Here is a 13,886-nt window from a genome sequence, read left to right as displayed (position 1 = left end):
AGACAACTATGGAGAGCCAGGTAAAACTACTACTCCCGGCAGGCAACGCGAGTCACCATCTTCCTTTCTGCCGCTGCTTCCTTTGCCTTCCTCTTCCTTCTCTTCGCGGACGCCGTGCAGCTTGGCCTTAAGGTATTTGTAGTTCTATTCGGACGCACGATTGCAGCACCGGAAGGCAAGGAGAGGGACTGGAAGACTCTAATTCCCAGAGGGCAGAGCGAAAGCTGCGCGTGCGCACTCTCAGTGAGGGCGTGTATGTCTGTGTATCTGAGGGGAGAGAGCGAGAGTGAGTGAGTGTGAGTGCGGAGTGGGGTGGTGGCCGTTACGTTCCGGGCAACGGCTACGGCAGTGAAGAAGTAAGAAGAGAAACAACGTCCGCGCTTCCGCCTTCGCTTGAGAGGAGGAGGAGCTGGTAGGAAAAGGAAAGTGATTCGCCCTGGGCCTGGACTAGACCAAGTCGGGCCGGTGGAAGTACAGGCTATGAGCCTTTGAGGGTCGCTTGGGACGCGGAGCGAGACTCGAGAGCTGAGAGCTATGTCTCAGCCGCCGCCGCCGCCTCCGCTGCCTCCGCCACCTCCTCCCCCTGAGGCTCCGCAGACTCCGCCGCCCCTGGGGGTGGCGGCGTCGGCTGCTCCGGGGGGGCTCTCGAAGCGGAGAGACCGGAGAATCCTCTCCGGGAGCTGCCCGGATCCGAAGTGCCAGGCGCGACTGTTCTTCCCGGCCTCCGGTTCAGTCAGCATCGAGTGCACCGAGTGCGGGCAGCGGCATGAGCAGCAACAGCTGCTGGGGGTGGAGGAGGTGACCGACCCGGACGTAGTGCTTCACAACCTGCTCCGGAACGCGCTGCTCGGGGTGACGGGGGCACCGAAGAAGAATACGGAATTGGTGAAGGTGATGGGCCTTTCCAACTACCACTGCAAATTGCTGTCGCCCATATTAGCTCGCTATGGAATGGACAAACAGACAGGTCGGGCTAAGCTTCTACGGGACATGAATCAGGGCGAACTGTTTGATTGTGCTTTACTGGGTGACCGTGCCTTCCTCATAGAGCCAGAGCATGTTAACACTGTGGGCTACGGCAAGGACCGCTCTGGAAGCCTCCTGTATTTACATGACACTCTTGAAGACATCAAGAGGGCCAATAAAAGTCAGGAATGTCTCATTCCAGTTCATGTGGATGGGGATGGACACTGCCTGGTGCATGCTGTGTCCCGGGCTCTAGTAGGCCGGGAGCTCTTCTGGCATGCCTTGAGAGAGAATCTTAAACAGCACTTTCAGCAGCACCTGGCCCGATATCAAGCCCTGTTCCATGACTTCATTGATGCCGCTGAGTGGGAGGACATTATCAATGAGTGCGACCCTCTTTTTGTACCACCTGAGGGCGTTCCCTTGGGACTGAGGAACATCCACATCTTTGGCCTTGCCAATGTGTTACATCGTCCTATTATTCTGTTAGATTCTCTCAGTGGCATGAGAAGCTCTGGTGATTATTCAGCCACCTTTTTGCCGGGGCTTATCCCTGCGGAGAAGTGCACCGGAAGGGATGGTCATTTGAACAAACCAATATGCATTGCATGGAGTAGCTCTGGTAGAAACCATTATATCCCCTTGGTAGGCATAAAAGGGGCTGCTTTGCCCAAACTGCCTATGAATTTGCTTCCTAAAGCTTGGGGTGTGCCTCAGGACCTTATTAAAAAGTACATCAAACTTGAGGAAGATGGTGGTTGTGTTATTGGAGGAGATAGAAGTTTGCAGGATAAATACTTGCTTAGGCTTGTTGCTGCTATGGAAGAAGTCTTTATGGACAAACACGGTATCCATCCTAGTTTGGTTGCTGATGTCCATCAGTATTTCTACAGGAGGACTGGGGTGATAGGAGTTCAGCCTGAAGAAGTCACTGCAGCTGCTAAAAAAGCAGTAATGGATAATCGGCTTCACAAATGCTTGCTCTGTGGTGCCCTTTCTGAACTTCATGTTCCTCCTGAGTGGTTGGCTCCAGGAGGGAAATTGTATAACCTGGCAAAAAGTACTCATGGACAGCTGAGGCCTGACAAAAATTATAGCTTTCCCTTGAACAATTTGGTTTGCTCATATGATTCAGTGAAAGATGTTCTGATACCAGACTATGGATTGAGTAACCTAACGGCTTGTAATTGGTGCCATGGCACCTCTGTGCGAAGGGTCAGAGGAGATGGGTCTATTGTGTATTTGGATGGGGACAGAACTAACTCTAGGTCCATTGGTGGCAAATGTGGTTGTGGATTCAAACACTTTTGGGATGGTAAAGAGTATGACAATCTGCCAGAAGCTTTTCCTATTACTTTGGAATGGGGTGGAAGAGTGGTCAGAGAAACAGTATATTGGTTCCAGTATGAAAGTGATTCATCTTTGAATAGTAATGTTTATGATGTTGCAATGAAACTTGTGACCAAGCACTTTCCAGGTGAATTTGGGAGTGAAATCCTAGTTCAGAAAGTTGTCCATACTATATTGCATCAGACTGCCAAAAAGAATCCTGATGATTATACCCCTGTAAATATAGATGGTGCTCATGCCCAAAGAGTTGGAGATGTACAAGGACAAGAGTCAGAGTCTCAGCTCCCAACTAAAATTATTCTTACTGGACAGAAAACAAAAACTTTGCACAAGGAGGAGTTAAATATGAGTAAAACTGAAAGAACTATTCAACAGAATATTACGGAACAGGCTTCTCTAATGCAGAAACGGAAAACAGAGAAGTTAAAACAAGAACAGAAAGGGCAACCCAGGACTGTTTCTCCCAGTACTATTCGTGATGGGCCATCCTCTGCACCTCCTACACCTACCAAGGCTCCCTATTCACCAACAACTTCTAAGGAGAAGAAAATTCGTATAACAACTAACGATGGACGACAGTCCATGGTTACTCTTAAGCCTTCAACAACCTTTAGTGAACTTCAGGAAAGTATAGCCAGAGAATTCAACATTCCTCCATATTTGCAGTGTATTCGGTATGGCTTTCCTCCTAAAGAGTTAATGCCACCCCAGGCAGGAATGGAAAGAGAGCCAGTTCCTTTACTGCACGGTGACAGAATTACAATAGAGATTCTAAAGAGTAAAGCAGAAGGTGGTCAGTCTGCTGCAGCACACTCAGCCCACGCTGTGAAACAAGAAGAGACTGCTGTTACTAGTAAACTGTCACCCAAGGAACTTCAGGAACAAGCTGACAAAGAAATGTACTCCTTGTGTCTTTTAGCAACATTAATGGGTAAGATCAATTAAACTAACATAGCATAAGAGTGAAAATAATACACTTGGTTTTTCTCTTGTGTCTTTGGGAAAAATTTGGTCATTATAAAAATTTTGACTAAAGTTTAGGAGAAATTAGTTTATTGAGAACTAATGGGTAAATGTTAATGTAATTCTCTATTGAGTAAATATTAGGAAATCAAAACTGAAATATGAAAGTAATGACTTAACTGTCACCAGATTATTTAAATATAACATTCTTCAATTTATTTTTTTTCCAATTTATTTTTGAAACAGGCTTGTAATGTACTCATATAAAGCCTTTTCTTTTTTCCTAGGTTCAAGTATTAAGCCTGTCCACCTTGCCCTTTTCATTTATTTTTAAATTTTGTTTTCCTGACTGTCAGGTGATTTCAGGACTTCCTGTTTGATGAATTGCAGTTTCTGGTGTTTATATTCTCACTGCACCCCCATCTAATATTCTCTTTTCTCCATTTCCTGCTCTCCCCTTCCCAGTCCATTACATTTTTCTTATTTGTATACTAGGGTTTGTGTTTATGTAATTTAACTCCAAGTAAATCTTTGCTGTTGATTATAATGAAGTATTATTGCTCTAAGACCATCTGTAGATGGTCATGGAGTTGAGAAGTATTTCTTTTTAATAATTCAGCATTAGTTAAAGGAAAATACTAACCAAATATGTAATTTAAGGTTTTAGATGATTTGGGATACTATTCACTGGTGCACTTTTTACATAATTTTTATTGCTTAATCTTTGTTTTATCACTGTTAACATGTTTTACTAAGGCTTAAAGTATGAAATGAAATTGAATTAGATATCAGAAGGGCCGTATTGTTGCTGAAATTAAAGCTTTCAGCAAGAAAAGTGGTCTAGGTTTTGATTATTTCCTAAGGATACTAAATATTAGTGATTGGACTTTGACCTACCAAAGTGAAGTTTATTTATTCCTGGCTTATTAAGTTTTTCAGGCCTAATAGTTAATTAGGAAATCTAAAATCCCTATACAAATTTATAATTTGATATTGCTGATTTTAGTTTGGCAGACATAGTATAGTAATTGAATTGGGGTATATGTCAGGAATTGTACTAGGCACTTTGAATATTTCTATCAGTTTTTGGAAACTGATTTTGGGGGAAATGTTTCTTAGGGACTGCATGGAATAGAGGAAAGATTGTTTTTTGGAGTCAGACCTAGAATTTGAATCTTGGCTCCCTACTTATTAACTTAGTGACTTAAGGCAAGGTACTTAACTCCCCAGTACTTCAATTGCCTCTACACAAAATATCCCTTGTAGTTGGTATGTAAAGGCAATTGGAAAGTATTTCCAGACCTCTGAAAATTCAAAACCGTCAGTCAGAGTGGGTGAAATGACATATATGCAGAAGGCATTGGCAAGCTCCCATATCAAAAACAGTAAAGATAATATGTCTTTCTCAATAGAAGATGCACCCTTGAGGATGTGGCTCATATCTCATCTACTTTATGTGTTTAGCTCCTAGTAGAGTCCCAGCAGGACATAGGCACTTTTTGGGGAAAAAAAAATTTTTTTTGACTGAATTAACTAGATGACATTAACATATCTAAAGAAAGGCTATGTCAGTAGAAATGGAATTGGTGGTCAGCATTGAACATAGAAAAAGTCTGAAAAGCAGAATTTATACAGCAGAAAAACTGCTGTATGAAAGAAAAAGATAATTCTTTGGGGGTTCATGGAAATTCCAGTAACTAGAAAGATAATCTCTATTGCAGGCCAGGGATATTTGATAAATCCTCATCATGGCCAAGCTGAAAGCATTCTGTTCCTTTACCCAATTCCATATTGATCAAGCATCTATTCTGATCACGCCTGATAAGGATTATGATGTGCAGTTGAGATAACATGAGGATTATTCACTGAGAAGGCTGTTCTCCATTGTAGATTAATAAATGGGTGAGATTATGATCAGTTTTTAAATTATCTGATCAGCTTGATAATATATTTTGTAAAGAAAATTAGTGAAATTTATTTCTAGTTTATAATTAGTCACTTTTTGAGTTTGGTTTGGGGTTCCTGCACCTACGCAATGAATTTACTATGATGATGTCTTCCTGTTATGGTCCCTTCACTCCTCACCCCAAACATTTATATTGTTGCCCCTACAAAACCATAAATTTCTTTAATCTTCGACTTAACTGGCAATACAAAATTTGAACTTAAAAGATGTTTTGCGGATTTTATAGTAGTAGCCCTTGAGAGACTTTCTGCTTTAAAGTACGGTGTGAGACCTATATTTATTCCCTCTATTAATACTAGTTTTCTCTCTCTGTAGAAGATATTCTTAATAAAAAGTGTTGTATTTGTAAAAATGTCAGTTTGGGAATATTTACACAACCATACCCAAAAGTGTGCTGGGGAACTGTTGATGTTCCTGCCCATGCTGTCTGGGGGTTTGAGAGACGTTTCCCGACCACTCTTAAGTGCTCCTTCTATCATTGCACTCTGTTCATTTCCCTTATAACACCTATCACAGTTTTAATTATCTTATTTGTTGATTTACTTATTCATTTGTCTCCTCCGCTAAAGTACAAGCTCCACTGGCAAAAACCATGCTTATATTATTCATTGTGTATACCTTATTACCTGGTAAGTGTATGGTACATTGCAGGTACCAAATAAATGCTTGTATGAATGAATGCAGATTATTTCAGCAAAATGAGTGTCTGCAATACAACGGTAATATGGAGTCTTTGCCCTCCATTAACTTACCTGTTAAAGTCCCATATTTTTATATTTTTCATCAATAGATTTCCATCTTTTCTATATACATTAAAGGACAAAACCTCAAAATATCACCAACATAGCATTTTGGCAATTTTGACATTCACTAAGAATATTTAAATATAATAACTCTGTATCTTCATTAAATAGACTGTGAGATGGCCAGGGACTTGTGTTTAGCCTTTCTTTTGTTTTTAAGTAGAATACTTATTAAATAGAATTTATATGTATTATTGTTATCAACAAAATAATTAGTAAATGCATTGTTCTTTTGCTCAGTATGAACCATTCAGGAACTAGTCACTGAATCTTATGATGGTAGTTTAAAAAGAAATAACGTTGTTCTACTTGTATTATTTCACATCATTTCAGTCTGCTTTATCTAGACCACTGGAAGCTATTGCTTTTTTGCAGGTTGTTGTCTTCATTATCTATATTGTATTTGAGTGACTCTTACTATGATGACCTTTTAAAGTTTATCATGGACCCTTTTTGTTTTCTGTTTTTTTAGTGCTAGATATATTACATCATTTGTCATAAATGTTAGACTAATTTCTTTTTCTTATTATATTCTGTTAACTTTCTAGTCTTGTTTCAAGACATAAAGACAGATTTAGGTGAAAAACAGAATTTGTCAGTTTGGAATTACTTAAATGAAATTAGGCTACTTCTGATACATACCTCACTTTACTACAAATGTTACCGGTCTTTCAGGAGTTGAGAAACTTGTTTGATTTTAATATATTTTCTCCTTTCCTGAAAGGGTTGTGACTTTTTAAAATAAAATTTTGAAGTCACAATATTTTGTGATTTCTTTTTTTTTTTTAAGATTTATTTCTCTCCCCTGCCCCCTCCCCCAGTTGTCTGCTTTCTGTGTCTATTCGCTGTGTGTTCTTTGTCCACTTGCATTCTTGAGAGCGGCATGGGGAATCTGTGTTTCTTTTTGTTGCGTCATCTTGCTGCATCAGCTCTCCATGTGCGTGGCGCCATTCCTGGGCAGGCTGTGCTTTTTTTTTTTTTTTTTTTGCACTGGGCGCCTCTCCTTATGGGGCACACTCCTTGCCCGTGGCTCCCCTACGTGGGGGATGCCCCTGCGTGGCATGGCACTCCTTGTACACATCAGCACTGCGCATGGGCCAGCTCATCACATGGGTCAGGAAGCCCTGGATTTGAACCTTGGATCTCCCATGTGGTAGGTGGATGCTCTATCTATTGAGCCAAATCCGCTTCCCTGTGATTTCTTAATATCTCTTGATACTATAAATGCCTTAAGGCTTTCCAAAATTGGGAGTCAAACACTAATTTTTTTTACGTGACATTTAATACTATTATTGCATCTTGATATTTTTCTTTAAATGTTGATTGAAGGACAATTTCAAATCTACATAGTACTTATGCTTATTATTTTATTTTACATGCTGACAGACCTTCCATTGATTTATATATAGCATATTCTTAATGGAAGGGCAGTTATAAAGTTGAATAAAAAATAATGCATATAGATGTATCATAAGATAAATTTGTAGGTAGTGAATGGTGACTTTATACAATTGTACTTTGAAAATTAAACCTTGATTTTTTTTCTTTTTTGTACTCAACTACTTTGATATCTTTTTCCTTAATCTTTTTTCAATTACCAAATATTATTAAATTTTTTTTACTGTAGTATATATGTAACATCAAATTTGCCATTTTAATCATTTCTAAGTGAGCAATTTAGTCACATTAATTACTTTTACAATGTTGTGCTGCCATCACTACCTTGCATTATTAAAACTTTTTCATCACCCCAAAGAGAAAAACTTTTTTTTTTAAGGTAATATCAGGGATTGAACCTGGAATCTCATATATGGGAAGAAGGCACTTAACCACTGAGCTATACCCACTCCCCAAAACAGAAACTCTTTACCCTTTAAGCCAGGGGTTCTTTTTTTTTTTTTTTTTTTTTTTTTTTAAGGAGCTTTGGATTGATATAAATGTTACATAAAAAAATAAGGGCTTCCCATATACCCCTCTCACTCCTCCTCCCACATTTTCCCACATTAACTACATCCTTCATTAGTGTGGTACATTTGTTTTACAATTGATGAACACATATTGAAGCATTACTACCGACTATGGACTACAGTTTACATTATAGTTGACACTCTGTCCTGCACAATTTTGTAAGTTATGACAAAATATACAATGGTCTGTGTCTATCACTACATTGTCATGCAGGACAACTCCAATGTCCCGAAAATGTCCCCATATTACAACTATTTTTCCCTCTCCCATCCCTCAGAACCTCTGGCAGCCACTGCCTTTGTTTATATCAATGATAATTGTTCTTCCACTGCTAGAATAATAATGTCTGTAGTAGAATAATAGTAATTCTATTTTAGTCCATTGTTCATTCCCCAATATTGACGATTTTGGGATGATGATGCCTACTCTGCTTCTAATTGAGAGGGAGCTGTGATCCCATGGGGCAGATGGATGGAACTATCTTGCTCTCAGTTGCAGACATTCTGTGTTCCTTGGGATGGGCATTGTCCATCATCATCTCCTTGTTAGTTGTCCTGGGTAAGTCTCATGAACTGGAGGGCTGAAATTCAGGGCTCAGCTGGCACTTGGATGGACTGAAGATTTAAGTCTCTGGGAATATATTTATCAAGTATAGTGCTAGTTATAGGTTCAAATAAAAGAGGCAAAAGAGACATGTGTAGAGAACCTATACATGAGTCTAACTCTGTTACACTGGGGAGCATAAATTCCAAAGTAAGGCCCACTGACGGGTTGCCGAATTCCTGAGCTGTGTACCCTGCATATAGTTTCTAGATGTCTCTGAGCCCTCAGGAGCCCCACTATTTGAGGCACAAATTACTGTTAAGCCAGGGGTTCTTAACCTTTTTTGTTCCACAGACCCTTTTGCCGGTCAGGTGAAAACCACAGACCCCTTTGCATTCCCCTGATGACTACTGATGTTGAGCATCTTTTCATGTATTTATTGGCCATTTATATATTCTCATTGGAGAAGTGTTTTCAAGACCTTTGCCCTTTTTATTAAAAAATATTACGGTAGTAACATAATAACATATATCCAATACAAAATTTCCCATTTTAATTACATCTACAGTATTGTGCCACCTTCATCATTATCCATTATGAAAACTTTTTTTTTAATCACCCCAAACAAACTTTGTAACCATTAAGCGTAACCTGCTATTCCTCCCTCCATCTTCCCCCTGCCCCCGCAACCCTATTTCCTGCCCCTGGTAACCTGTCATCTACTTTCCATCTCCATGTATTTGCTCATTCTAGGTGTTTCATATGAGCAGAATTGTACAATGTCTGTCCCTTTGTGTATAGCTTATTTCATTCAACTTCATCTTCAAGGTTCATGTACGTTGTAGGATGTATCAGAACCTCATTCTTTTTAAGGCTGAGTAATATTTCATTGTATGTATATACTTCATTTTGTTTATCCATTCATCTGTTGACAGACACTTGAGTTCTTTCCATCTTTTGGCTATTGTGACTAATGCTGCCATAAACATTGATGTACACATACCCGTTCAAGTTCCTGTTTTTAATTTTTTGGGGGTGTATACCTAAGAGAAGAATTGGCTGAGTCATATGGTAATTTTGTACTTAAATTTCTGAGGAACTGCCAAATTGTTTTCCACAGCAGTTGAACCATTTTACATTCCCATCAACAATGTGCAAGGGTTCCTGTACATCTTTGCCACCCCTTGTTAATTTGCCCATTTAAAAAAATTTGTTCATTTAAGAAAAAAATTCAAAGAATCGAAGTATGTATAAAGTAAAAAGTAACAGTTTTTCTTCCTACTTGCACTCCAGAGAAAATCATCACTAATAGATGGAGGTGTATCCTTTCAGACAATGCATGTGTATGTATGTGTGTTACACATTTACACCCAGTATGCATGCCCGTATACAGTAAATATTTCCTTTAATGCCAATGACAACACTGAAAACTACACAATATTCAATGCACTTGAAGAGACTAAGCCTGGGAGTGGATGTGGCTCAGGCAGTTGAGTGCCTAGTTCCCACATGGGAGGTCCAGGTTCAGTTCCCAGTGCCTGTGCTTCCTAAAAACAACAACCAAAACAACAACAGCAGCAGCAGCAAGCAAAGGAATAAACCAACATAGGAGAGCTGATGTGACTCAGTGGTTGAGTGTCAGCTTCCCACACATATGAAGTCCCGGGTTCAATCCCCGTCCATGGTATCTTAAAAAAAAGAAAGAGAGAGCCTGAGCCTAAGGAGAGAGACATACATGCCTTTCTTAGAAACATTTTTGACTATATATTGGATAGGTAGATTTTTAGATGGAAGGATGTATAGGAAGAGTTCTCCACAGAAAAATGGCAACTGTTCTTTCAGTGAATATTTTTGAGTTTCTCACTAGTAGAAAGTCATGTGTTCCTAGTTTAAATTTACATTCTTGTTTATTTTATAGTGACAGATACTTAGTTTAGATCTAGTTTTTCGATATTTCTTTTAGGGCCTTAAATATATATTTCATATAGGTATTAAATCTTTAGATTTACTTACTTGATTCATAATTGCAAAATAGCATCTTCAAATTGTCTCTAAATATCTAAAGTTAGGAAATTGGGATGACCTTTTAAACTTACCTTTAACCCCATGAGTTTATTATTTTAGAGAAAGTTAGAAAATTATAATGATTTTTTTAAGAATTGATACATTTCAGCATACTTTTTAAAGATTAAAACTTCTTGTTAAAATAATGAATTTTTAAATAGAAAATGAATAGAAAAATCTTGCATCTACTACTTCCAGTGATAACCATTGTTAAGATAGGATATCTGAAGGCTGTGAGGAAGGAGGATTTGAGGAAAGCAAAATGTGGACAGAAGTTACCTCTGGCAGTGGTATAGACTTTTTCCCCTTATTTATTTATATACATAGTATATTGCATGTAAGTATTTTACTGTTGTACTATGAATAAACCGTTGAATTATAAAATATATTTAATTGGAGGCCAACAGAAAAATAGAAATTAACGTAATATTTGCTAGATACATTACCAGACTATTCTTTATTTTTTTTAAAGATTTATTTTTTATTTATTTCTCTCTCCTTTCCCTCTCCCCATTGTCTTCTCTCTGTGTCCATTTGCTGTGTGCTCTTCTGTGTCCACTTGGATTCTTGTCAGTGGCACCGGGAATCTGTATCTCTTTTTGTTGCGTCATCTTGTTGCATCAGCTCTCCGTGTGTGAGGCATCACTCCTGGGCAGGCTGCACTTTTTTCACATGGGTGGCCCTCCTTGCACGTGGGCTCCTCTATACGGGGGACACCCCTGTGTGGCACAGCACTCCTTGTGCACATCAGCACTGCACGTGGGCCAGCTCACCACACAGGTCAGGAGGCCCTGACTTTCAACCCTGGACCTCCCATGTGGTAGGCAGATGCTCTATCAGTTGAGCCAAATCCACTTCCCCCAAACTATTCTTACACTCTAAGATTTTGTTCTCTAGTGAAATGATAGAAAAATGATTATTTTTCTAAGTTTTTGCTACGATTTTGTTTTATTAGATTCTTGAGAAAACATGTTAGTATTATTAGTTATGTTTTATAGATAATGTTAAAGAACAATTATCATTGTGCTGCTTCAGTTCATTTTCTTCTGGACTGCTTTCAGGCATTGTTTAATAGGTTAAACCTCATTTATAATATTTGTGTATATTCTTTCAAACAATATGCTGCTGTCTGTCCTGCTCTTTGGCAAGCTCGAGGAATACAAAGTCAAATTAGGCCATTGATGTTACCCTGAAACTGAAAAGCTTTTATTCTAGTAGGGGAGGCAGAAAAGTAATTAAATTAATGTACAGAGTGATAGAGCTGTGGTAACCATATGCGTGGGAAAAATTAAGAAAGGGTGTCTTAGTAGGACTGCATCGTTAGTGATGAAGTGTTGCCTGTAAATAAAGGTTCTGATGACAGAAACTTGAAACACCAAGGCTTTTTAAATTTATGTACTTTAAACTGGTGTACTGAATACACCTTTCACCACCTGCTTTACAAATTCATTTTCCTGTTTATGAATTTGGGAAAGGGGAAGAGCTCTGAGGGATTGAAAGAAAAAAGTGATTAATTAGCGTCACCACCATTGAAAAGCTCAGATCCAACAGTATAATCTTCTAGTAAGAAAGAAAAAGTTAATTTTCCTTTGTTAAAATTTATTAAAACATTTTCTGATTATAAAAGAAATACATATATTCAGATTAGAACCAAAAAATAACATTTATGTGTCTTCCATTCTTTATTAATTTCTTAAAAAATGATTTTCATTCTTTTTCATGTGAAACTTATTAAAGATAGGCATGGTCAAAGGATGTTTTTTGAAAAAATGTTTTTGTAAGGTGATAGTTTATTTGTAGATTTTTAAGTAGTCCTCTCAAGTTTGTTTTGAATCTGATCAAGTCATTTTCCCCTCATATTTCTAGTTTTTAAAAATCAAATTGGGGAAGTAGACTTGGCCCAATGGATAGGGCGTCCACCTACCACACGGGAGGTCCACGGTTCAAACCCTGGGCCTCCTTGACCCATGTGGAGCTGGCCCACGCGCAGCGCTGATGCGCACAAGGAGTGCCCTGCCACGCAGGGGTATCCCCCACGCAGGGGTATCCCCTATGTAGGGGAGTCCCACGCACAAGGAGTGCTCCCTGTAAGGAGAGCCGCCCAACGCAAAAGAGCCTGCCCAAGAATGCCACTGCACACACGGAGAGCTGACACAGCAAGATGATGCAACAAAAAGAAACACAGATTCCCGGTGCCGCTGATAAGGATAGAAGTGGTCACAGGAGAACACACAGCAAAGGGACATAGAGAGCAGACAACTGGGGCGGGGAGGGGAGAGAAATTTAAAAAAAATCAAATGGGGGCATTGGATGTGGCTCAAACAGCTGAGCGCCTGCTTCCCACATGGGAGGTTCCTGGTTCAGTCCCTGGTGCCTCCTAAAACCAAAACCAAAAACAACAAGCAAACAAACGATAAAATCAACTCTGGGTAGTTGATGTGGCTCAGTGGTTGAGCACCAGCTTCTTGCATATGAGGTCCCGGATTCAATCCTTAGCCCCAGTACTTCAAAACAAAAACAAAAAAAACAACAACAATTTGGAACAACAGTGGAACAAAAACACTGATTATTTATCTTCATTTTTCTCTCTGGCCCCTTCTGCCTGTTTTCGTTTGTTTTTAACCTAAGTATGAAAGTATAATGTATATAATTTTATATAATTTTTAAAAAATCATCTTTCTATAACCCTTTCTGTTGTTCTGGTCTGAAGATTGCGAACCAGTTTCCTTTCAGCTAAATTGAGCTTTCAGACACATTTTGTTTATAATCACTTCCATATTGACTTGTGATTTTAAATAAATTTTTGAATTAGTTCTTTTAAAAATTGGGAGAATGCACATTAAGAACCTGGATTTCTGGTTTCTCTTGAAAAGCCATATAATATGGAAACATTGGGCCTGCACCCAGAACAGCAGTTGGTGGTGGTCTCTTCCTTTAGATGGACCAAGCATTTTCTAGAATGCCACAGTGCCATCACTACTTACCATCCCTGTACTGCCAGGCTATGTCAGTCATTTAGATCTGCAGTCTCTTGTAGGCTAATCCATGTTAAAACAACCCTGGATTGAACTCTTGTTTGCTGCTAATGTTGTGTCTGTTTTTATCTTACAGGAGAAGATGTATGGTCTTATGCAAAGGGACTTCCTCACATGTTCCAACAGGGTGGTGTGTTCTACAATATCATGAAGAAAACCATGGGTATAGTTAATTCCTGATCTTATTCTTAGATAACATTTCCATTCAAGCTATTATAAGATTAAGAA

The 13,886-nt window shown here is 39.0% G+C and overlaps 1 protein-coding gene across 1 annotated transcript in view; it reads left to right on the top strand.

The window, feature by feature from the left end:
- Positions 1 to 190: 190 nt before the first annotated feature.
- Positions 191 to 13,886, top strand: part of VCPIP1 (valosin containing protein interacting protein 1) — a 32,867-nt gene continuing 19,171 nt past the window's right edge. Inside the window, exons 1-2 of the mRNA XM_004477795.5 lie at positions 191 to 3,247; positions 13,735 to 13,821. Of these exons, the coding sequence (XP_004477852.1) occupies positions 535 to 3,247; positions 13,735 to 13,821 (2,800 nt within the window). The 5' untranslated portion in view covers positions 191 to 534. The remainder of the gene's footprint in view (positions 3,248 to 13,734; positions 13,822 to 13,886) is intronic.

This window comes from Dasypus novemcinctus, chromosome 14 (genome assembly GCF_030445035.2).
Source record: "Dasypus novemcinctus isolate mDasNov1 chromosome 14, mDasNov1.1.hap2, whole genome shotgun sequence".
Classification (NCBI taxonomy): Eukaryota; Metazoa; Chordata; class Mammalia; order Cingulata; family Dasypodidae; genus Dasypus; species Dasypus novemcinctus.
This window is presented reverse-complemented; position numbering and strand designations above follow the sequence as displayed.